At 38.6% G+C, this 26,205-nt stretch overlaps 1 protein-coding gene across 2 annotated transcripts in view; it reads right to left on the minus strand.

Moving 5' to 3' along the window:
• CCNT1 (cyclin T1) overlaps positions 1 to 15,588 on the minus strand; it is a 36,670-nt gene extending 21,082 nt beyond the window's left edge. For both annotated transcript variants that reach the window (XR_006381413.1, XM_044229162.1), the window contains exons 1-6: positions 15,318 to 15,588; positions 13,516 to 13,597; positions 6,655 to 6,783; positions 3,457 to 3,517; positions 1,420 to 1,482; positions 95 to 140 (exon numbers count right to left, since the gene is read on the minus strand). Coding sequence is in view for 1 of the 2 variants with exons in the window: in XM_044229162.1 (XP_044085097.1) it covers positions 95 to 140; positions 1,420 to 1,482; positions 3,457 to 3,517; positions 6,655 to 6,783; positions 13,516 to 13,597; positions 15,318 to 15,478 (542 nt within the window). In the remaining variant the exon portion in view is untranslated. The remainder of the gene's footprint in view (positions 1 to 94; positions 141 to 1,419; positions 1,483 to 3,456; positions 3,518 to 6,654; positions 6,784 to 13,515; positions 13,598 to 15,317) is intronic.
• Between the last annotated feature and the right edge of the window lie 10,617 nt (positions 15,589 to 26,205).

The following is a 26,205-nucleotide window of genomic DNA, read 5'->3' on the forward strand; positions in this document are numbered from 1 at the left end:
TACTAAGTGCTAGACCTGATATCTTTCCATATATTCCTCAAAAAGTGACAAGCCCTATCCCAAAAATAGAAGGGGAAAATATTAAAATATAAACCTGTTGGTTGCCATGAAGTAAGAAGTCTGTGCTAAGTCCTTGCTTGCTAAAAAAAAAAAAAGGGGGGGGGGGACAGGGAAAAAGTTATTAGTTCCATTCAGTCTCAATTATTTAGTGAGCATTTAATATTTCCAAGTAGAGAACATAATAACGAATAAGGCAGACATGGTCCCTGACCACCTGATGTTTAACATTCTACAAAAAACGTCAAATCAGCAACTTTTAATTATAATAACTATACTGTTTCCAGACCTAGAAACTCAAGCTTTACACTGCACACCAAGTATCTGGAGTACTTGTTTCAACTCCAATTCCTGGACATCCTTCCTAGAGTGTGACTCAGTATGTTTAGAGAAGAAAACATGCATTTTTAACAGGTAACCTAGAAATTCTGATGCAAGAGTTTACTGAACTAGAAGATGAACTAATTTGGAGGCCAGATCAGAATCCAGAAGACCTCTGTATATTTGGGAAAAGTGATCTGTGCTCAAAAAAAATTTTTTTAATTGAGTAGCCTGTGATTCAGACCCCAAATCATCAAATAACAGAAATTACTTGATATACCATAATAAAGGGGGGGGGACACATGCCCCCTTCCCCAAAAAACTGCTCTGGGTAATAAAGTAAATTTTAATTTTCCTTAAAACTTAGTTTTTTCAATATCAGCATCTATCTATCTTTGTTTATCCTTGCTTAATGTAAACCCTCTAATGTTTTCTAAATATAAAGAACTTAGGAAAACTGGAAACTTACAGATGAAGCACATATTAGCAAAATATAAAATAAGGCCAATTATCAGTTTCATCTACAAAAGTAGAAGGCATTTCAATGCAGAAGTGTCTACATGTTGATAATACTATTCAAACTAAGAGGAACAAGGTTTCATGCAATTACAACTACTAAGGTTTAAATCAGAATAAAAAAGTCTTTCCAAGGCTTTGTCAATCATTGAAATAAGTCAAATAAATTCTAGATCCTCTGGGTGGCTTGTAAAAGGCTGTCTGTCTAGGGCCATCAATCCTAGAATCACATTAAGATCACCACTCCCAACGTATCCTTAAACTGCTATTAGATACTTGTCATTTGACTTGATGAAATCTGTTTCAGGTTCTGACAAACACCCTCAAGAGGCTAATTCTCTTTAACTAAGAACCCAGGAGAAAAACCCCAAATTAGAAACACTCATTTTGATTTAAGCCAGGTAACCCTTTCAATTTAACTTCTGGCCAAAGCAGCTGAGTTATATATTTGTCCACCATAAATAAATCATAGCCATTAAATGGTAAAACAATTTAAGACAGCCATTTCAAGCTGGGATTCCTTACCTCGAACGAGCTGAGTGCACTTTACCACATGTGTATGTGGGTGATCAATTGTTAGTTCAAAGCCTAAAAAAAAAGTACTTTGGTTAAAAAGCTAAAGATACTGGAGACATTTTATACTTCTTTTATCTGAGTCATCATTAAAAGCCTCCTTCATTTTCCTCTCCCAGAATTACTGTTCAGAGTCTAAGAGGGTCACACAACACATATAGCACACTCTTTTCTAAGACACATTATCTTCAAAGACAACCAAATTTTGAACTAAATAATAAAGCTAACACAGTCTCAAGACCCCTGAGGAACCAATAATCTCTAAACAGAAATTTATTCTCAATGGACAAATGATTCATGCAAATTAGTTCCTACTAGCTTCCACATTAAAATATTAATAAAAATTTACCCCACCAGAAGATCACTGTCTCCTAAAACAGTTACTTTGAAGATAATTTAAAGTAAAAAGTGAGTTAGTAGAAATTAACTTCAGAGATAAGCTTTGAGTGCTCACTTTGGCAGCACATATGCTTTAAAAAAAAGAGAGAGAGAGAGAAGCCTTAAAGAATTGTGTGTAAACATGCAATAACATACAGGTGTACCAGTAACTTTTCAACACAACTCATGAACTCCTCCCTTACCCAGAGAAGAGAAAAATAGCACCCCCGCAAAAAAAAAAACCTTGAAAAAAAATCCTTATTTTCCGAATTTGCTAAAAACCTTTAAAGGTAGTATCTCTGATAAAAACAGTAACAGATAATCATCAAGGCTGCCCATCAACCACCAGAGCTGCAATTCCTCCACCCCTACTCTGCTGTTCTAAACACTGATTAGAGGTGTGCCTAGGTGCTCAGTCCACTGAGCATCCAGCTCTTGGTTTCAGCTTAGGTCATGACCTCATGGGTTGTGAGATCGAGCCCTATATTACCCCACATGGAGCCCCAAGGTAGGGAGAATGTTTGAAGATTCTCTCCCTCTGCCCCTCCCTCCATGCAGCTGCACACACATGCATGACTGTTCTCTCTCTCTCAGATAAATAAATCTAGGGGCACCTGGGTGGCTCAATTGGTTAGGTATCCATCTGCCTTCAGCTCAGGTCATGGATCTTGGAGTCCCACATCAAGCTCCCTGCTCAGCAGGGAGTCTGCTTTTCCTTCTGCTTCTCACCCCGGTCACGCTATCCCTCTCTCTCTCTTCCTCAAATAAAATCTTTTAAATAAATAAAAAAATAAATCTTAAAAAAAAAAAAAATTATCTACATGACCTCTTTAAAAAAAATAAACTTTTCTCAATTTTTAAAATAAACACTGTCCTTTAAATATAATGGCAAACAGATCATAAAAATCCATAAAAGGAAAAAAGTTCATTAGTTTTTGCCATTATTTATCATAAAGTTAAAAACTGACAAACCTTCCAAAGCAAATTATGAACACAGAATTTTAAAAAACTCTACTAACTGCTATTCCAAAGTACGGCTATGCCTGACTTCTGTCTTTGGTATAGGTCAGGGTTAAACCACATTCCACAACCTCTATAATTTGCAAAAACCTTCAGTAGAGATTTTCTTCCTATTTCCTATTCTGCAAATTTTAAAATTTTACATTACTTATATTTACTATTTTTTTTTAATTTATTTGACAGACAGATCACAAGTAGGCAGAGAGAAAGGCAGAGAGAGAGAGGAGGAGGAGGCAGGCTCCCTGCTGAGCAGAGAGCCCGAAGTGAGGCTCAATCCCAGGACCCTGGGATCATGACCTGAGCCGAAGGCAGAGGCTTTAACCACTGAGCCACCCAGGCGCCCCTATATTTACTATTTTATTTTATTTTATTAAATATTTTATTTATTTATTTGACAGACAGAGATCACAAGTAGGCAGAGAGGCAGGCGGAGAGAGAGGAGGAAGCAGGCTCCCTGCAGAGCAGAGAGCCCGATGGAGGGCTCAATCCCAGGACCCTGGGATCATGACCTGAGCCGAAGGCAGAGGCTTTAACCCACTGAGCCACCCAGGTGTCCCTTATATTTACTATTTTAAAGAAAAATAAATTTACCTAAAGTCTGCAGAATTATGCTTTCTAGTATCACCAGATCTTGAACTTGTTGCAGGTAAGCCTGTAGGTGAGAAGATAAATAAATTATTTCCCAAAAAGGCACAATATATAAAGTGTAAACAATTCTAACAACTTCTTCCAGGAAAACCAAAGCAACAAAAGGCAGGCATGAAGTGAGGAGGTAGCCTAGGAACTGAAATACAATACTTATCTCTATATTTAGCACAACTTTTCCTCTTTGAAGAAGGAAAAAAAGAGGTATACTGAGAAATAACACTTCATTCATAATTAGCTACAGAAAAGGCACCAGAGAGTTGGTTCATTTCAAGACTAACATTTTAGGTTTTAAAGTCATATGATGCAGACACAAGATAATTAAAGATACATACATCTTTTTTCAACATCATCAAAATACACTGTAGACCCTTCCTAAGGTACTGCAGGCAATTTCAAACATCTGACTCCTAACAAAACCTCCCAGCTAATGCTAGATTTTTAAGAATCAGAAGAGTTCAAAGGAAAAGGGAATAAACAACAAAAAAAAAACTTCTCTCATATTTGTACCAGTCAATACTGCAGCCATTGTCAACATATGGCTACTGAGCACCTAAATGTACCTAGTCTAAACTGAGATATCCAATAGAATATATGCCAAACTGGGGTGCCTTTGTGGTTCAGTCAGTTAAGCGTCTGCCTTTGGCTCAGGTCGTGATTCCAGAATCCTGGGATCAAGCCCCACATGTGACTCCCCACTCAGCGTGAGGTCTGCTTCTTCCTCTCCCTCTGTCCCTCCTCCACTCATGAGCTCTCCAATAAGTAAAGTTAAAAAAAAAAAAAAAATATATATATATATATATATATATATATACACACACACACACCAAGTTTTGAAGACTTAGTTAAATAATATTATAAATGACCTCATTAATGTTTTAATACTGATTTTATGCTGAAATGGGATTAAATAAAATATATTAATATAAAATACCATAATTAATTTCACCTTTCATTTTTTTGTTTTTTTAAAGATTTTATTTATTTGAGAAAGACAGAGAGCATGAGAGAGTGAGCATGAACAGGGATGGAGCGGCAAAGAGAGAGGGAGAAGCAGGCTCCCCACTGAGTAGGGAGTCTGATGCGGAGCTTGATCCCAAGACTCTGGAATCACGACCTGAGCTGAAGGCAGACACTTAACGGACTAAGCCACCCAGGTGCTCCAATTTCACCTTCTTTTATATGAAGATTTTATTTCTAATGAAGATTTTAAATGAAGTTCAATGAAAAGTTAAAAATCTTTAATTATACATGACTACATGACTCCCTCTGTATTTCTATTGGACAGCAATGGTCTAGAACTCTAGGTCAGAGAATGAGACTTGGGGCAGGAGTTAGATCTATAGTGTAGTGAACTTTCCACCTAGCTTTATGATCTTGAATCAAGTCCAATAAGTACTTAAATTATGCTAGTACTGCTTTCCATATAGTGAAGAAAATATCCTCCTCTAAGATACCCCATCTCACAAGGAATAGAAACTCAGGTGAGAAATTACATAAATATACCTTAGAGGAAAAAAAGTACATTATTTTTTGTTTTACTCTGTTAAAACAAAATTTTGTTTCATTTGGTCAGTCCTATGGACAAAGGGCATTTACTAGTCTAAAACCAAAATAAAAATCCAGGGCAGTAACTCTCAACAAGAGCTACTGCTGTACCCAAGAGAAAACGAAGGGCAATCAAAACCCTGCTATGGGAAACAATTCACATAATTAGGGGCTATTATCAAAATAAAGGGGCAACCGGGTGGCTCAGCTGGTTAAGTATCTGACTTGTGATTTCAGGTCAGTTTATGATCTCAGGGTTGTGGGAATCCACCTCAGCACAAAGTCTGCTTGAGATTCTCTCCTGCCCCTCCCTGCACTCTTTTCTCAAATAAATAAATCTATAAAAAACAAGCAACCAAATAACCCCCCCAAAGAACCACTTTCTCCAATATAATGAGAACATGTAAATTTAACTATTTGATAAAAGATGACTCATGCATCCATTGTAAGAGACGTAAAGAATCTAGTAACAGAAATCCACAGTTTAAACACACATGTCAGACCTCAAAATTTCTCACTACTCATCACTCCCCAACAACAGACTTAAAAGCCAGGACAGTTTCCCTTCTTTAAGTCAAGGAAGGATGGAAGGAAAAAAAGCTATGTGTACATGCACAGGATAGAGGTTAACAGAACATATACTGAAATTATAATCAGCAGTATCCTGCCAGGAGGAGGGGAGAAGAGCTTTAACTTTCACTACAAATGATTCTTGAATATTTGGGTTGTCTTTAACAAGCATATGTAACTTCTGTAATTTCTTTAAAAGTAAAAAGACAGGACTCATTTTTCTGAAGAGTCCATAACAAAAATTTATTGGTAAGAATATTATTCATGGGACGCTTGGGTGGCTCAGTCGGTTAAGGATCTGACTTTGGCTCATGTCATGATCTCAGGATCCTGGGATAGAGCCCCCACATCTGGCTTCCCATTGAGTAGGGGGTCTGCTTGTCCCTCTGCCCCACCCAGCTCATGGGCTCTTTCAAATAATTAAAATCTTTAAAAAAAAAAAAAAGAGGGGTGCCTGGGTGGCTCAGTGGGTTAAAGCCTCTGCCTTCCACTCAGGTCATGATCCCAGGGTCCTGGACTCAAGCCCCACATCGGGCTCTCTGCTCAGCGGGGAGCCTGCTTCCTCTTCTCTCTCTCTGCCTGCCTCTCTGCCTACTTGTGACCTCTGTCAAAGGTTAAAAATCTTTAAAAAAAAAGAAAAAAGAGAGAGAGAGGCAGAAAAGGGAGACTAAAATGGGAAAATATTTACATTATAGTAAGTGGAAAAGACATAAAAATACATATGTGTGTAGCTATTCACAGAAAAGAACTGAGAAATAATAATCACTTACATATCCATGGTCCAAATTATACCTAGGTGATACATTTTCTTCTTTGTTTTTCTGCATTTCCCAATTTTACTATACGAATACAACTAACTTTTGCCATAGTTTCTGATGTTTTTTGTAAAGGAAAAATAAAAACTAAAAATTCAAGAGCCCTTGAATTTACTCTTACTCAGACTTAAGTAAACCAAAGTTACAAAACTAAGCTACTATCAAAATAAATTAAAAAAAAAAAAACAGGTATGTGTAATGAATCCCCTACCTCACTCCTAGTATCAGGAAGTGATTCCTGCGGATGGAGACAAGCATGTGCTACCTTGATGACGTGTTCCAATTTTTTTGGTTGCTCCTCTACTTTAGCTGCTAGAAATAAGGCCGCTGGAGCCACAGACTGGATGGAAAGAAAATAAATTACATTCATTATTTATTCCTAGATCAAGGTAGATCTAAAAAAGACCTAAGTCTCAAACCAAATTCCCTGCTTGCCCCAACTTCATCACTTCTCAGTAATGCCTTTTCTCCTTAAAATGCCATTCCCTCTCGTTATCTGTTCATCTATATCCATCCACTCCCAAAAATCAACCCTTCTTATAACAAACTCTCGTTGAAAGCAATCTATGTGAGAAACGACTAGATATAAATAGTTGGTTTTCTATTTAAAATGAAGTTCTTTAAGTTTATATCATAACCCTCTATATACTTTTTTTTCTAGGGGCAAATTGAAAGTAGATTAGTGATTGCCAGGGGCTAGAATAGGAAAATGGGAGTGACCACGAATGCATAAAAAGTTTCTTTCTGGGGCAATGTAAATTTTGTGGAATTAGACCATGGTGATGGCTGCATAACTTGGTGAATATATTAACAACAAGTGACTTGGGATACCTGGATGGCTCAGTTGGTTAAGTGTCCAACTCTTGGTTTTGGCTCAGGTCATGATCTCAGGGTCATGGGATTGAGCCCTATGTCCACCTCCATTCTCAGCAAGGAGTTGACTTGATTTTCTTTCCCCCCGCCTCTCCCTCCCCCTCTGCCTCTCCCCCTGTTCATGTGCAGTCTTTCTAAAAGAAACAAAATCTTTTAAAACAACAACAAAAACTCAGCATACTGCAGACTTTAAAAGGATATATTTTATTGTATGTGAATTATCTAGAGTATACTTATATATGGAGGGAGCACAAATCTTATAAAAGAGAATTTTAAAATAGTGTTATATTCAAGATGTTATACAAAGGCACACAGGGAAAAAAAAATCTCAAGCCAATACACAAGTAAACAACAAATTCGTCACAAAACAATGTTAACAGATTAGAGCAATATGACATAAATGTAGCCTGGTAGGGATCTGAGAAATCTCAGAAATTCTACTGAATCTTAAGAATATTTCAATGAATCAAAGATGGCAATGGCAAGAACCAGGAGTCAAAGAAACATGATAAATAATTTTATACAATTTAAATATCTATTTCACTTTATGGAGTAGAACTGATAGGCATTCTAATACTTCTTTATATCCTTGCTGCCATCTGCTATTTCGCTGTAAGAGATTTTTACCCACAAATCCAATTCACAGCAATAATTCTCTTCCTTCATGTTTGTTGCAGTTTTAAGCGGCAAACTCCATATATACTGCTAGACCTCAGGATAAACAAAGCAGAACCAGAGGAAGATAGGCACAAACAAGATGTGAGTAATCAGAGCATAATAAATTGAGGGGCGCCTGGGCAGCTCAGTCATCTGTTTTCGACTCAGATCATGATCCCAGAGTCCTGGGATCGAGCCCCACATCGGGCTCCCTGCTCAGCAGGGAGCCTGCTTCTCCCTCTCCCACTCCCCCTGCCTGTGTTCCCTCTCTCGTTGTGTCTCTCTCTGTTAAATAAATAAATAAAATCTTAAAAAACACACACTCTCAAATAAAATATTTAATAAAGGAAGGAAGGTCAGACAGACAGACATATCCAGTCCTAGGGAGGACTAAAAGGAGGAAAGAATAAAACTCATTAAAAATTAATTTTAAAAAAGAAAAAAAAATTAGTAATCCAGGCATTAAGAAATGAAGTTTAGAGTAGGCATTAGCAGTAGAAAAACGGGGGGAACCGCAGGTATGATTTTAGAAAATTAACAGGGCTTCACTAAATCTTTGTGTATGTATTTGTGTGCCAAGAAAAAAAATTCTAAAATGTCAACAGGATTCTCTCTGAGCAGCTAGCTACAGGAATATCATCATTTCCTCTTTTATTCTCTGTTTAAAAAAAAAAAAAAAAGATTTTATTTATTTATTTGCCAGAGAGAGAGAGAGCACAAGCAGGGGGAGCAGCAGGAAGAGGGAGAGTGAGAAGCAGGCATCCACTAGCAGGGAGCCTAACTCAGAGTTCTGTCCCAGGACCCTGGGATCATGAGCTGAGCGGAAGGCACACACTTCACCACCTGAGGCCACCCAAGTGCCCCTCTCTCTCTTCTTTCAATTTTATGATGACTATAGACAGAAAAAACAGCTAACATTCTAAAAATTAACAGGACTTTTTAACTGATAGGAAAAAGCAGAAAGGAAAAGAAATACTTAAAGACAACACTAAGATTTTTAGCCTACAACTTGGTCTTCAAGGAACTAACAATACATTCAAAAGGCACAAACTAAAATATGGTGTACAAACAATGGCTACCAAGGCAAGGTAACAACTCATTAAGTGGAAGACTGCAAGAGGTAAATTTCAGTCTAATTTTTGCACAACCATGTAAATACTCATTGTTCCTCATGGAATCACTTACCAATCCAGTTTACTAAAGCATGTTCCTATCAAAGGCAATTTCTAAGAGGAATTCTTATACCAGGTTAAAATCTAAGATTTTCTCCATTTTAAAAGAATAAAAATGCCACCTAGTATTTATTCATTATGTACAGGCACTTTGTAAATTAATTCATTTAAATATTGAGGCACCTAAGTGGCTCAGTGGGTTAAAGCCTCTGCCTTCAGCTCAGGTCATGGTCCCGGGGTCCTGGGATCGAGCCCCACATCGGGCTCCCTGCTTAGCAGGGAGCTTGCTTCCCCCTCTCTTTCTCTGCCTGTCTCTATGCCTACTTGTAATCTCTGTCAAGTAAATAAATAAAATCTTATACACACACAACACACACACACACGTGTATATATATAAGAACCATGGGGGTGTCTGGGTGGCTCTGTTGGTTAAGTGTCCAACTGTTGATTTCAGCTCAGGTCATGATCTCAGGATCATGGGATCAAGCCCCAAGTTGGGACTCCAAGCTTTGCACTCAATGAAGAGTCTACTTGAGATTCTCTCTCCCTCTCCTTCTGCCCCTCCCCCACTAGCACTCTCTCTAATAAACAAATAAATCTTATTAAGTACTCTAGGAGACAGGCGCTATTACTGACTCCAAAGAGATGAGAAAACTTACCCAAAGCCATATAAGCAGTTCACAAAATCCAAACCTAGACAGACATGTCTGACTCCAGAGCCCATTCTCTTAACCACTAAGCTTGACCCCTTAAGAATAAGCTAACCAGAATAAAATACACCCAGTTAAATCTGTTAGGTATTAAAATACAGCACCCAATTTCATAATATATGAAATATTACATAAACACACCAAGTTGCTCACCATTAATTTTATACTCCCTCATTTGAAAACATTTAAGACAGTACATTTAGAAATTCAATTCATGAGGTTAAATTTCTTCTCATAAAAAGTAATACAATGCCACAAATTAAATGAAAATTAATCATTTAATCATGTCCACTAAAGAAATAAAATGTATTTCCACTGAAAGACAAGTTCTCTATCCTCCAGGGTACTGGAAATATACTTTATCTTCATCTGAGTGGTGGCTACATATACATACAGTAATAATAATAATAAGACAAAAAGTAATCAAGCTGCACATTTCAGATTTTTGTGCTTTACCGTTATACTTCAACAAAAAAATTTTAAGAAGTTTTTAAAGGCAAGAGTTCTAGGCCTCAAAACTCTATGAACAAAGAAATAGAACAAAATGAGGAAAGTATTCACAACACGTGACATACAGCTCTAACATATGGGAGCTTGTATAATAAGAAAATCAGAATAAAAGAGGAGCAAAGAGAACCAAGTCAATTTTTAAGTTGATTTTTCAATTTCATAAGAACAATGACCTAAATAGGTTTAAGAAGCTTGACTTCACTAACTGAAAAAAATGTAAATTAAGAAAATAATTTAGGATGCCCTCTATCTTGTTTACCGCTGCATCCCTAGCACACAACAAGTCGTTAAAACTTACTATTTCCTGATGTAATAAATACGTTATTTGTAAGGATGCAGAGACAAGGACCCTCTCTCACACCGCTGGGAACAATATATACTGATATAATCTTTCAATAAGGCAAACTGACACAACAAAACAATATATACTGATAAAATCTTTCAGTAGTGCAAACTGACAAAACAAAACAATGTATACAGATACAATCTTTCAGTAAGGCAAATTGAGAGGACAAAAATTTTTTAAATGCAGCCCTATAGACGCAGTAATTTTACCTATAGGAATTTATATTAAAACAATCATGTAAGTCACATAATATATGTACCAATGTTATATAACATTATCTATAATTACTAAACTACAAACAACCCAAGTATCTGCCAGTATGGAGATGAAATATATGGTAACAATACAAAGAAATACTATGTGGCCATTTAAAATACAGCTAACACACATAAAGAAATAAAATAAAATACAGCTAATACTTGAACAACACTGGTTTGAACTGTGTCGGTCCACTTATATGCAAATTTTTTCTCTATAAATACAATACAGTACTATAATTTTATTTTGTCTTCCTCATGATTTTCTTAATATTTTCTTTTCTCCAGCCTATTTTTTTGTAAGGATACGGTATATGATACATATAACATACAAATACATGTTAACTATGTTATTGGTAAAGCTTCTGCTAGTTAACTTTCTGTGGAGTCAAGAATTACATGTGGATTTTCAACTGTGTAGAGATAGGTACCCCAACCCCTACCTCATTCCAAGGTCATCTGTAATGAAAAACCACTATGAAAAGATATCCGATATATACTGTTAACTAATAAAGGCAATTCACATAATAGTAGTATTATCAGAAATTATTTTTTAATAGAAATACATAAATACTAGGTATTTACACACAAAAATGCCCAAGACACTATATGACAAAACATTTATCAATGGTTAACCCTGGAGGGTGGGATTACAGAGGATCTTTCACTTTCTATTATACATTTCCATATTAATTTTTACGGTAAGCATTTATTGCCTTTATAATGAGAAAAAAATAACATGAAAAATGCACAGGAGCTTGATAGGACAAATATCAATGCTACAACAATGTATTAAGTCCTCTCAAATTTGAACTTGGATTTATGACGTCTTAAACCTAAGATATTAAAGGGTGGTATTTTTGATCTGTTAATTCCAGAATGTGCCTAAAATCAATTCTCTAAAGAGGATCAACAATCCCAAATTTTAAAAGTCACTGTATCTTGGAAAAGGTCATGTCATCCACTGGAATCTCTCTATATTTATTGGATAAATACCAGTTCATTCATTCATTCAAGTTTACTGAAGGTGCTTTGGAGGATACACAGAAAAGTGAGTCTCTGTCCTTGCTAAGCTTAATACACAGGAAAGAAGGAAAAATGTAACTTAAAAGATATATGCAGGAGAAGTATATAATATACATGTGCACAAAGTGGACAAACTGATTTGAGATGTATTTCATCCTAGATTTCAAATCTTTACCATTATAAAAAGGAAGACATGAAGAACATTCAGAATTGGCAAGACAGCTATGGACTTCCTCCTCAATTTTCATTTTTTATCCACTACCTTCTCTTACAGAGCTATCAGACAGATATCCTCATTAACTGCTTTTCCCTATCTTAATAAACTTGCTTCTTGCAATCAGAGGTAGGGCATGGCTGGAGGTGAGAGGTCTACTGGTAGGAGAAAGCCAAGATGACTGGATAAAAATTGGGAATACTTAATCCACAGATCCAAAGGGTTTCCGGTACAGTTACTCCCAATATTGAGTATGCCAACTTATATTACAAGAGCACTATCTAACTTCACAGATTCTCTTTCCATGGCATTTAAAAAAAAAAAGAGCTCAGGGGCACCTGGGTGGCTCAGTGAGTTAAGCCGCTGCCTTCAGCTTAGGTCATGATCTCAGGGTCCTGGGATCAAGCCCCACATCGGACTCTGCTCAACAGGGAGCCTGCTTCCCCCCTCTCTCTGCCTGCCTCTCTGCCTACTTGTGATCTTTCTCTGTCTAATAAATAAATAAATAAATAGCTCAAAGCCTATTGTCCTAAGGGTAAGTCTTAAACACTTTTCTTCAAAACACAACCTTTCTTTTAAAAAAAAAAGGGGGGGGAAGAAATATTTGACTCACAAACCCATCTGAAGTATTCATCAAGTTTAGTCCTATTACCTTGAGATTTAGTTAAACATTACCTGCAACCAGGATACATATTATATATAGTGTACTCACTTCAAAGTCATTTATAATAATATTAAATAGGACCATTTCAGGTATCAAAACTAAAAATAGCACTATTTACAATTCTGTCCAGAAAAAAAAAAATCCCTTTATTACTATTATTTTCTTCTTCCTGTCTTAAAAGTTGCCCCCCATCATCACATAATGTATTTTCCCTCTCCAACCAGTCACTGACTGCAATTCTATCAAAGATTTTTAGAAAATCTAAATCACTTACATTCACTTGTTTTCCTGTGGCAACATTACTATTTACCACTTCAAAAGTTACACTTAAATTAAGCATCATCTCCCCTTTAATGCTCCTCTCCCAACCCAAAAATGGTAGTGTTCAATAATCTATTTCTTTATTAGAGAATTCATCTATCCTAAGGATGCACTAAACCTACCAGATAACTAACCAGACAGTTTACTGAAAAACTGGAAGACTGGATTCAGTGTGACACACAATGAAAGTGATCAATCCTATTTTCTAAATTTCAAATCCCAGTTCAGCAACATAGATCAACCTCCTCACCCCCACCACACATGAAATGGATCACAAAATGATTACGCTATACAGAATAGTAATAATAGTAATAATACTTACATTTCGATGGAACTGTGTAAAGGACTGAATCATGTAGAATCGATGCATGTATACTATAGCAGTGTTGATAGTCAATTGTGAGCTAAAATGTTAAAGTTAAGGCCCCAAAACAGGCAGGCAGAACAACTCCCAAAAATACAACCTATATATCCTCCCAAAAGGACCATGCAGTTAAGCATAGTACACGGTTCTAAATGAAAATCATACTTAATTTTTCAAATTAAAGAGCAAATCTGTTTCCTTTCACCAAATTATTAACCACCAACTGACGCTTAACATAATGCCTTACCCACAACCGGTATTCAGTATGTAAAATCTGCTGAACTGATAACAACCAAGCTTCTTAGCATGTGTGGATCAAGGAATATAAAAAATTTATGTAGACCTAAACCTGTCACTTGCCTCCTGAAAATCCTGCTGTGATGATCCATTAGCTCAGGATATCTCTTCACGTGACTTGTAACACCCTCCCTGATCTGGCCCCTAGGTATGTCTCCACTATCTACTCACCTTCTAAGCTCCAAAAATTAACTTTTCAGTCCCCCTTGTGTGTGACAACTAAGCCTTCTCATATGGCGATCCCTGGGAGAAGAAACACTGTGGAATGATTTGATACTCATTCACTGACAAATTTTAAATGTCTTACTTCTAAAGCCCTCAGAGACAATGTGGGTTATTCAGTGAAGAGGTTGTGGTCCCAAGATGTCAACAACCTTAATAACAACACACACATTAAAAAGGGCTAGATGCACTAAAACAGAATTTCAAACAGGAAATTTAACTTAGTACTGACCGAATGCTTGGGAAACAAATCAAATATCCTCAATAAATAGGACACCTCTTTTGAGGTGAGCACAACTTTAAGGTACAACATTACAGCCAGCCACACACTATAATAGGAGCTTCACCCAAAAATAATTTTTCATTTCCAGGGTGGAAAGAACTTTATAACTATATAAGCTTTCTCTGCTACAAAGTGAGCATATTTTCTGACAAAAATACTTGAGGGGGGGGATCACTAAATTATCTGATCTTTGAAATATAAAGAAAACAAGTACACATCAGAACTCTGAGTAAGTTAAAAACTCAACATTCTGTAAACGGTTTTTTAAAACATTAGATCCCTGGGTCTATATCCTTACAAACAGAAACTGACATCCTTCCTTCCTCTGACATTCTGTAAGTTTTACAGTAGCTACCATCTGAACATGAGTGCCAGGCATTTTCTTAGGTACAGAAATTTATATGCAAGAGTTATCACTCCATTTTACAGACAAGAAAACCAAGAATTTGACAGGTTTCTTAAACAGCTATTAAGTGGAAGGAACGGATTTTGAACCATAGCTGGTGCATTAATTCTAGGCCACTCTCTCTTCTTAAGACCTACAGGTCCTGAATTTCTCAAAACTGTCTTTACACACTAAGTTCAAAAGGCAGCCACCAACGGTGAAACCTCCACCAAACCCCTGGGGAATAGCAGAAATGTACAATCTCTAAGTCACCAGACCAGGAGACCAGAACACAACGAAAGGGGACCAGGAACGGCTGGTTAAAACACAAAGCTGCGAAGGATACGAATTCCCAGCAACGCTGGTGGCACTGGCAAGCGAGCGGGAAATTAACTCCGCCTCGCTTCCCTGGCGCAACACTGAACTTCAGCCCGCCCCATCGGAGGCTCTCCCACCTAGACATTCAGCCCCTGCCCACCTCCTCTCTCTTCCGTCCCTGACAAAGCCTGAGGCCTTGAAGCCCTAGCAAGGCGGGTCTGACTCCAAGGCCGGAGGCCTAGGCCGCAAGGATACACGTTAAGACGTTGTCCCATGTCCTGGAGCAGATTGGCCGCCTGCTGGCGATTAGAAAGTTCTTTATCTGGGTCCAGGCCAAAACGACGGGATGGGCTATTTTCCAGTTGTTCTCGAGTAAAATACCACCGTTTGTTGTTGTTCTTCCGCTCTCCCTCCATAGTGCTTCAACCAGAACGCAGCGACGGAGGCTGCAAGCACTTCCCAGCGTCACCTAAGCGGCGACACACATCCGCTGTGCGGGGGCAACCGCGACGTGACGAACTTCCGCTAAAATGTGGACGGCTAGGTTGTGACAGGCTTCCGCAAAGGAGGGCTAGTTAAAGAGTTTGTATCCGGAATGGACCTTGCGACGACCGGTAGCCGAGTTAACAGCCAGTAGGTGACCAGGAAAGACCTTGAGTCTAGGACGCAGGCGCCAGTCATGTGACCCTTGGGGGGCTGGGTGGGGGTAGAAGTTCTCGTTCGAAACCGCGTTTCCTCCCGCGAGACCTGGGTTTGGCTTTCGCGTGGTGGACGAAGTGGCGAGTCAACAGTTGTGGCGGGATAAAGCGCCCGCCCACGCGCCCCTCGGCGGTTTCTCGGAGAACTTCGTTTGTAGCGGAGGTGACGGTAGAAAATGGGGGAGATAGCGAACTTGACAGAGAACAGGTGAAACTGTCAAAAACAGAAAAAAGTGATCAGAGAGTGGCCCTATCGTATATCGTAACATAAAGCAGGTAGAAAGCTCTTAACGTTGTTGGTAGCAGTGTAAACTGCCCATTTGCAAAGCTTTTTACAACGTTTGCTTAAAGCCGTGAAAAAATTCCTGTGCTTCGCCACAGTGATTCAACGTGAGGAAATGGAATTTAATTCACAATGTTTAGTGATTACCATGTTCCAGGCACACTATTGATAAACTATTTCATTTAAAAGACACAACCCCAAGAGGTAGTAACGTTTCAACCCCCGTTCTGTAGAGCGCGAACTAAAGCTGCTCCTTTGTGGAAAGCTTCTACCTCCACCTTGCACACCTAAGAACTTAAAATTTCCTGTCATCCCTCAAGAAATTTCCCAGCGGAACGCCTGATGCCTGTTTGATCCTGAGCGAGATACCTAACTTCTTTGTGCCTTTTATATATAACTGTAAATGATATCAATAGTACCTACGTTTTAGGTTGTGGGAAGGACTAAATGAAGCAATAATTAATTAAAATCCTTTGTAATAGTACCTGGCATCTAGGAACATCGAAAACATTCAGTAAATATTATCAGAGTCTTAATTATATTAAAATGGAGACGTATCCATGGCACCTACCTAATACAGTCCTGGCCCTAGTAGTCAATAAATATTTGTCAAATAAATGGTTACAGCACCCTACAAGGAAGAAACCAGGGCTTGGGGAAATTAAGTAGTTAGCCCTATGCTGCACTGCTTGTAAGTGTTGATTTTTAAATCAGGTCTAATTCCATTGTTCTTGCCATTCTAGCAAACTGTATTCTTGCTTTTCTGAAACAATTACCTTGATTAAATTGGGATAGTATTAGAATCCTTTGTCTTTAATAATATTTTGAGTTTTTTCCATTTTAGACGTGGCTGCTTCCGCTCAGTTTGATTCTGATTCATTCTCAGACATATTTCCTTCCATTTCAGGCCCTCCTTTGCCCTATACTACCTATAATTAGCATTAGCTACATTTTACTCCAGAAAAATTCAGGTTCAGGAAGATTTAAGTGACTTATTTCAGGTTATAACATGTTAAAAAATAATGATTTCAAACATCTCACTAATGTCACAGGTGTGTTCCTTTCAGTAGAATAAGCATTTTTTAAAATTATGTAGTCATTATAGTCTCTTAAAGATTGATTTACTTATTTGAGAGAAAAAATGAGCTGGGGGGAGGGGCAGAGGGAGAGGGAGAAGCAGACTCCCTGCAGAGCAGGGAGCCAGATGCAGGCTCAAACCAGGGACTCGGGGATGATGACCTGAGCCAAAGGCAGACATCTAACTGAGCTACCCAAGTCCCAATTATATTGTCTTTTAAAACAACCAAAATTATTTCTCCCAGAACCCTCTTGCCTATTTCTCTGACCTTTGTTTGGTTCTCCATTTTTATTTTAAACATTTTATTTTTCTGGGAGAGAGCATGTGAGCATTCTGGGAGAGGGAGAAGCAGACTCCCTGCTGAGCGGAGAGCCTGACCCAGGGGCTCAATCCTAGGAACCTGGCGTCATGACCTGAGCTCATGACCTGAGCCAAAGACAGACACCTAACCATCTGAGCCACCCAGGTGCCCCCGGCCCTTCATTTAAACTCTTGGATTGATGGCTCCATTTTGAATTTGCTGCCCTGGATGAGTATACCAATTTTCCAAGAACAAATTCTGGTATCTGTTAAACTCTAGGCAATGTGGGTGGTAATCAGTGGCTATCCTGCCATACAGAAGACCAGGACCTATGTACTCAGAGAAAGGAAATATTGTTTGAGAGGATAAATATTTGAAAGTAGGAGGCAGTATAACAATTGCTAAACAAGAGTTTTGAATCAGGCCTGAATTCAAATCCCAGCTATTTTTTTTTTAACCCTTGACTATTTCTATGTGTACAGTTTCATAGTATCAGCCATATTCAAATCGTTATGTAACAGATCTCCACAACTTTTTCATTTTGCAAACCTGAAATTTTATTTCTTTTTTTTTTTTAAGATTTTATTTATTTATTTGAGATAGAGCATGAGCGAGGAGAAAGTCAGAGAGCGAAGCAGACTCCCCATGGAGCTGGGAGCCTGTTGTGGGACTCGATCCCGGGACTCCAGGATCATGACCTGAGCAGAAGGCAGTCGTCCAACCAACTGAGCCACCCAGGCGTCCCTTATTTCTTTTTTTTTTTAAGATTTTATTTGTTTATTTGACAGAGATTACAAGTAGACAGAGAGGCAGGCAGAAAGAGAGAGAGGGAAGCAGACTCCCTGCTGAGCAGAGAGCCCGATGCGGGACTTGATCCCAGGACTCTGAGATCATGACCTGAGCCGAAGGCAGTGGCTTAACCCACTGAGCCACCCAGGCGCCCTGAAACTTTATTTCTCTATGCTTCATTTCCCCCTCCTCCCAGCCCTGACAACCTTTGTGTTTCTGTGAGTTTGACTGCTTTAGATCTCTTACATAAGTAGAATCATATAGTGTTTGTCTCTGTGACTGGCTTATTTCACTTAATATAATATCTTTAAAATTCCCAGGTATTCTTATACCTTGTGATTTTTTTAATAGATTTTATTTAATTATGAGAGAGGGAGGGGGGAGTGGAGTGGCAGAGACACTTTCTCCACTGAGCAGGAAACCAGACATGGGTCTTGATTTTAGGACCCCAAGATCTCAGCCCAAGCTGAAGGCAGACACTTAACTGACTGAGCCACCCAGGGTCCCTTAGCTGTGTGATCTTAAATGTCATCTCTGGATCTTGATGGGACACCATCAGGCACAACAGGTGTTCAGTACATGTTTATTGTCAAAATAATTTCTTTCCAACATTTATATAGTCTCCAGATTAAAACATGAGAAGATGGTTTGCCATTTGTAACAATTCCCAAATCCACATTCAGTTGGTGTCCTATGATAGCTTGAAATCGACCATGGTATGGGTATACAGGTAAATTATGAACAACCAGCTATCCAGAAAATAATCGTATGTGTATGTATACATACGTAAGTTCAAACATGAATATGAATGTGTAGCACACATTTATAAAAAATACAATATATGATCTTTATTATAAATTTCCTATAGCCAGTTGATTCTCACAGAATGCTTTCACTCAATTTTGCCAACTTCTTGATTCAAGAACCAACCTGTGATTACATTGGACAAATGAGAATAGGGTTTTTTTCCCCAAAGGTTTATTTATTTATTTGAGAGAGGGAGAGCAAGCACACATACAAATGAGGGAGGAGAAGAGGGAGAGAGAGAGAGGGAGAGAATCCCAAGCAGATTCCCTACTGAGCATACAGCCCCATGCAGAGCTCAATCTCAAGACCCTGAGATGATGCCATGACCTGGGCCAAAATTAAGAGTCGGATGCCTAACTGACTGAGCTACCCAGGCACCCCAGCAAATGAGAATAGTTTTCACTGTTTGTTGACATTTTAATTTGCATTAATCAGTAAGATAAAAGTGAAATAAGGGGCCAAGCATGGAACCTGCTCAAGATTCTCTCTCCCTCTCCCTCTTCTCCCCCCCAAAAAATGAGACAATGAGACTTATGTTGGAACTTCACTTATTTGTCAGTGACTTGAGCAACATCTTTGCTGAATTGGATAATCGTTTTTGAAACTGGTAGAACCTTTCAATTCTTTGTGCTCTTGACGATGTAATGGGCATAGACATGATGTATTTTTAAACTTAATCTACATTATTTACATACTATCACTTAAGTCCAGTCAAAATAAATCAAGCTTTTGTTTGCAGCATTTACCATTTCTGGAATGCTAAAAGGCAAAAAATGCAGTCTCAAAACAAAGCAAGTATCAGAACCAGAGTCATATATGGCAGAAATTTTTGAATTGTCAAAATGGGAATTTAACTGATTAATATGCTAAGGACGCTAATGGAAAAAGTGGACAACATGCAAGAACAGGTGAGTGGGCGCCTGGGTGGCTCAGTGGGTTAAGCCGCTGCCTTCGGCTCGGGTCATGATCTCAGGGTCCTGGGATCGAGCCCCACATCGGGCTCTCTGCTCAGCAGGGAGCCTGCTTCCTCCTCTCTCTCTCTGCCTGCCTCTCTGCCTACTTGTGATCTCTCTCTGTCAAATAAGTAAATAAAATCCTTTTAAAAAAAAAAAAAGAACAGGTGAGTAATGAAGCATGGAAATGAAAACTAAGAGTCAAAAGGAAATGTTGGGAATAAAAAAAAAAAACACCTGTAACAGGGGTGCCTGGCTGGCTCAGTCACTAGAATGTGTGACTCTTGATCTTGATCTCATGAGTTCAAGCCCCATGTTGGGCCTAGAGCTTACTTTAAAAAAAATGGAAATGAATGCCTTTGATGGGCTTATCAATACACTGGACACAACCAAGGAAAGAAACAGTCAGTTTGAAGATATGTCAACAGAAACTTCCCAAACTGAAAAGCAAACAGAAAAAAGAATAAAAATAACAGAATGTACACATACAATAGATAAAATTTCATGAGCATAAATAATAGTAAAATAATTAGGAAGAGATGAGTTTTTAGTATTTACTATCTTTACTTTTCATACAATTTATTTAATTGTAAGTTTTAAACAACCATCTTGTAAAACTCCCGAAAATTTAAGAGGCAGCTCAAAAATCAGTATGAACTGGTTCAGCACACCACTGCTTGAAATAATGTAAAGACTGATCAGAAGTACCATATTCACATTTAAATACTGTTTGTTTCCGTTATATGCTGAACACTATGCTAAGGAAATTTGCATACATTATCATTTAATTCTCATAACTCTGAGATAGATACCATTGCCATTTTCTAAAATAAACAGAGGCTTAACCTATTCAAACTCAGATACTGAGAGTATGGCAAAAGTAATATGTGAGCCCAAGTCAGTGCTCTTTCTATTCACTGCCTTCTGAAACTTACAGTATAAAAAAGACTGGTGCAAGAAAAAAAGGGTAACTGACTCTTGATTCCTTCATTGTTCTGAAGTTACTTAGCCCAGTCCCACTCCAGCTCTACTGTGAACCCATAAATCCTGTGTCTCCTTAGGTAAAGGGAGTGTTAGTCATAGTAATTCATAGGGCATTGCCATGGTTACCAAACAGACTCCAGTGCTCCAGCCTGAACATTCCAGAGGACGACAGGGAGGACCTGAGATGGCCTTCTTCAACCTATATCTATTGGGATATCAAAACTCCTTTCGGGACAAGAAAAGGGACACAACTGAAGAAACAAGTAAGGGGAATTTGGGTAGAGGCTTAGAAGAGCTTCTTCTTGGCCCTTTCTTTTTCTACCTTGAGTTAGAGCTTTATCACCCATAATTAACAATTACACCAGTCACCAGCTAAAATTTACGGAGTACAGAGATTATCCATTGAGTTTCCCTCTTCTGTCATTTAATATCCTTATTAAGACATTCAACTTGTTCAACTGAATAAACGTTCATTATTATCCATTTGCTCATTTAGTTAACATTTACTAAAAACAGTTTTGTGCCAGGCTTCCTGTTGGTGATTGGGGACAGATAGGATAAGGTCTCTGCTATAAAGTGGCCATAAAGATAAATATGCAAACAAAAAATTTGCCGTATAATGTATGAATAAATTAAATATGGAATACTGTGGGACCACAAAAGAGGAAGTACCTGATGCTATTGGATTTGAATGAGCACAGGAGAATCCTTTAGGAAAGACTTCACACAGAATGCTGCCAGGATGATGGGAATTCGCCAAGTAGACCAAAAGAGAATATTGCACAGACAAAGGAACAGAGAGTTGAGAGAGCCATATTCACTGAACTCTTAAGTCCTTGGGTACAGATAAAGTGTAAAGACAGGTGCTGGGAAGTAAGCCTTATAAACTTGGCAGGGGCCAGGAAATTGAGGATGCTGTTATCCATGCTAAGCATTTTAATTTTATAGGGAACCACTGAAGGATTTTTAATGGGCAATGGTAAATATCTGATTAGATTATCCCACAATGCCTAGCAATACGTAATACATAATGCTCTAATGTTCCAATACATAGAGATTTAATAAGTACTTGTAGGTAAGTAAATTAATAAATGATATTTGAATGACTAAAACAGGAAGTTAGAGGAGGCTTTGGAGGAGATGTGATGATTGGTTAAGGTCTTAAAAGATAAATTGTCTGAGGGACGCCTGGGTGGCTCAGTCAGTTAAGTGTCTGCTTTCAGCTCAGTTCTTGATCCCGGGGTCCTGGGATGGAGTCCCACATCAGGCTCTCTGCTCAACAGGGAGCCTGCTTTTCCCCCTGCCTGCTCTGCCTGCCGCTCCCCCGCTTGTGCTCTCTCTCTGACAAATAAAGTAAAGTAAAATAAAAGATAAATTGTTTGAAAGCACAGAAATTTTTTTTTCCCAGAAATGGAGGAGAAAGGGTATTTCAGACAGAATGGAGAACATAAGTGAAGGAAATTAAGTGTTGGCAGATACTAAAGCAAGGTTTTATTGGGGTGAAGGTAGGGGGTGACTTGTAAGTATAAAACACAAAGATTGAGAGAGACTAGTATAAAACTCTATTAGGTACAATATATCCTTTTTCTAATGACAACAAAGCAGCTTTTTTACATATGCAGCTTTCAGGTAAGGTTTGTACAAAGGGTCCCACTGGTGGACCCTAGAAATCCCTTAATAGCCCCACCCCTTCCCTCCCCCGCTGGTCTCCACCCATCCCAGCATTATGCCATGGGCTGCTATTGTCTCCAAATAAGGAGCTCTTCACCTCCTCTCAGAGAAACAAACCTGGCCTATTCCATAAATCTTCCTTATTCCAAGACTAGGCCTCTGCTGGCTGCTCCAACCCTGCCTGCCCCTACTAAATGGGACTTCTCACTATGAGAGAACTAAGCACCAAGCATGGGTTTTTCCTACCCAGTTTGCTACCTAAACTAGTAAACAAAACCGTGTACCAATCCAAAGAGGTCTGAGTTTCATTTCTAATTAATTTTGCCATAGGCTAGGCAGAGAGAAAGACTTGGCTTTACAAAACTATGGGGTAATAGGGGCACCTGGGTGGCTTAGAAGGTTGAGCACCCAACTCCTGATTTCAGCTCAGGTCATGATCTCAGGGTCTTGAGATCAAGCCCCATATTGGGCTCTGTGCTCAGCAAAGAGTCTGCTTGAGATTCTCTGCCCCTCCCCCCTTATACTCACTTGCATGTACATATTTTTTTTTTAAATAAAACTATGGGGGTAATAGGAAAGTATCCTGTTATCATCTGCTTGCCCAATTTTTTTCATGCCACTGGCAGACTATTAGAAACTGGAGGTTTGGCCAAACAATTGGCCTAAGATGTAAGGTTAGAAGGAAGACATCAAATTTATCACCCCTATATTGTTCCCCCTAGACATCAAATTTGTCATCCCTACATTGTTCCTCCTCCCCTGTCAATTTTATACTCTCTGCTTACCTCAAGATTTAGACAGAGGAGGTCCACTTGCTAACTTCTATTTAAAAATCCAAAATTTTGGGGCGCCTGGGTGGCTCAGTGGGTTAAGCCGCTGCCTTCGGCTCAGGTCATGATCTCAGGGTTCTGGGATCGAGTCCCGCATCGGGCTCTCTGCTCGGCAGGGAGCCTGCTTCCCTCTCTCTCTCTGCCTGCCTCTCCATCTACTTGTGATTTCTCTCTGTCAAATAAATAAATAAAATCTTTTAAAAAATAAATAAATAAATAAATAAATAAATAAAAATCCAAAAATTTTTTGGTTCAAAAAACTTAATAATATGAAGCTATCTATTTAGTAGGTACTGTATGCCAGGCATTGTGCTGAACATTCCACATGCATGATTCCATTTCATTCTCTCAACATGTCTGTGAGGTAGGTATTACTAGTCCCTTTTTACCAATAAAGAAACTGAGGCTCAAACAGGTTAACTTACTTTACACAAGATCAGTAATAGAGCCGGAATTTGACTCCAAATTTTCAAACACATATTGCTTGTGCTCATTTTTAAACAGTAATGGGAAAAAATGACACAGATCTTTGCTGTGAGTGGGCCACTATACAAGTGATTGATGATCAGCCTTTCTCGGAAAATCTGTTAACTCCTAAACCCTGAATTTGAATGTCAGGTGGGCTTTATGTGAAGTTGTTCACTATTCCCTAATAGGTGGTTCTCAAGATTCCCAGGAGCCCACCATTCACTGGAGCTGAATGAGTGGTAACTTTTTGCTCAGCTAATGAGCAGAGTTGTTGACTTGGGAACTCTTCCATGGAGTCAGTGCTTTGTAACCTTCTCTCATACTCCTGGACAACTTCCCTAGAAAGTTAAAATTCTCTAGCCTTAGAGTGGTATTCTGCAAGCATGGGGCAAAGACCTGGGTGGGTTCCTCCTCCTCTCTTTTAGTCTCTCTCATACACACGTATGCACACACATCACAGAGTCATTATTACATGGTCTGCTGCATGCAGATATCAAAACAATAGTTTGATGTTTTCAGTCCTTAAAACTCAACCTTTGCTGGAGTTGTTGGTGAAACCAGGGGTAGAAGTTTATCCACATCTTATTGCTCCATAGAAAACTAGGAAGTTTCACTTCTGGGACAAGAATTTAGTGAAACCACCGTTTGACAAGGCAACTAGTACCTGATTCCATCTTTCCAGGAGGCATCTTGAACTAAATATGGTCCATCTGACCCTGGAGTGTGGCTAACCTAATCAATACCCATGAACTTGAGACTACCAACTACAGATCCCTGGTATAAACCTGCTAATATATAACAAGCTAGCAAGTTCAGATAAATTAGTAAGTGCTATATAGTGCAAGTTGAATATAATTACAGTTGACCCTTGAACAATGCAGGGGTTGGGGCACTGACACCCCCTGACAAAATCAAGAATCTGCATATAACTTTTGATTTCCCAAAACTTAACTACTAACAACCTGTTGACCAGAAGTTTTAACGAGAGCATAGGTTGTCCAATTAATACCTATTTTGTATATTTATTATATATTGTGTTCTTACAGTAAAGGTGGAGAAAAGAGAATGTTATTAAGGAAATATTTAGAGCAGGCACCTAGGTGGCTCAGTCAGTTAAGTAGCTGACTTCAATTCAGGTCATAATTTCTGGATCCTGGGATTGAGCCCTGTGTCAGGCTCCCCACTCAGCAGCAATTCTGCTTCTCCCTCTTCCTCTGCCTCTCCCCACCATTCATGCTCTGACTCCCTCCCTCTCTGAAATAAAATCTTAAAAAAAATTTTTGAAAATCCTAAGAGAAATTACGTTTATAATGTTTAATTTTCTTTTGTTGTAGTGTATTAAAAACATCCATGTAGGGACACCTCAGTGGCTCTGTCAGCTAAGTGTCTGCCTTTGCTCAGGTCAGGATCCCAGGGTCATGGCAAGGAGTCCCACATCGGACTCCTTGCTCAGTGGGGAGCCTGCTTCTCCCTCTCTCCCTCTGAAAAAAAAAAAAGTTTTGTTTTATTTTAAAATTTTGTTTTTATTTTAAAAAACAAAAAGGCATTCTTTGGGAGATTGCCCAACTGTATCTTCAAATTTTCTGTGTCTCATGAAGTTCAAAACTATGTTGTTCAAGAGTCAGTGGGACTGTAGACTCTTAGACAAATAGTTGGTCAAAGATTATATTGTAAATTGGGAAATCAAGAAAAGATACATACCTTATACATTTTAGTTTCACTTAATGCATGTAACTGTAGATTCGCCAGTTTTTTTGATATGGTGCCAATTCCACATCTTTGAAAATGTGTCTGTTGATGAGTGCCATGGCCTTGTTTGCCCCCATAGTCAATCATGTATAATTTCCATTTGGGTCTGTTTAAAGTGGAGTCAACCATTTGCAAAGCAAACTTATTTTATTTTATGATTTTTGTATTTTTCAAAACTTTTAGTTATCTTCCTCATGTTTAATCAGAAAAATTTAAAGTTTTCTATGTAATTCTTGGGGCACGTGGGTGGCTCAGTTGGCTAAGCATCTGACTCTTGGTTTTGGCTCAGGTGGTGGTCTCAGGGTCATGGGATCGAGCCCCACATTGGGCTCTGTGCTCAGCACAGAGTCCGCTTCTCCCTTTCCCTCCTCCTCTGCCTCTTTCCTGGACATGTGTACACGCTTTTTCTCTCTCTCTAAAATAAATAAATCTTTAAAAAAGAGTAATTTTTGTAATTCCTTTTCAAAGCAATATTAAATGTAATAATGCTTAAGAGCTTATAAGGAAAACGAGTCCTCTACCCCCGTCCTTT

The sequence above is a fragment of the Neovison vison genome, chromosome 12 (assembly GCF_020171115.1).
Source record: "Neovison vison isolate M4711 chromosome 12, ASM_NN_V1, whole genome shotgun sequence".
NCBI classification, from domain to species: Eukaryota; Metazoa; Chordata; class Mammalia; order Carnivora; family Mustelidae; genus Neogale; species Neogale vison.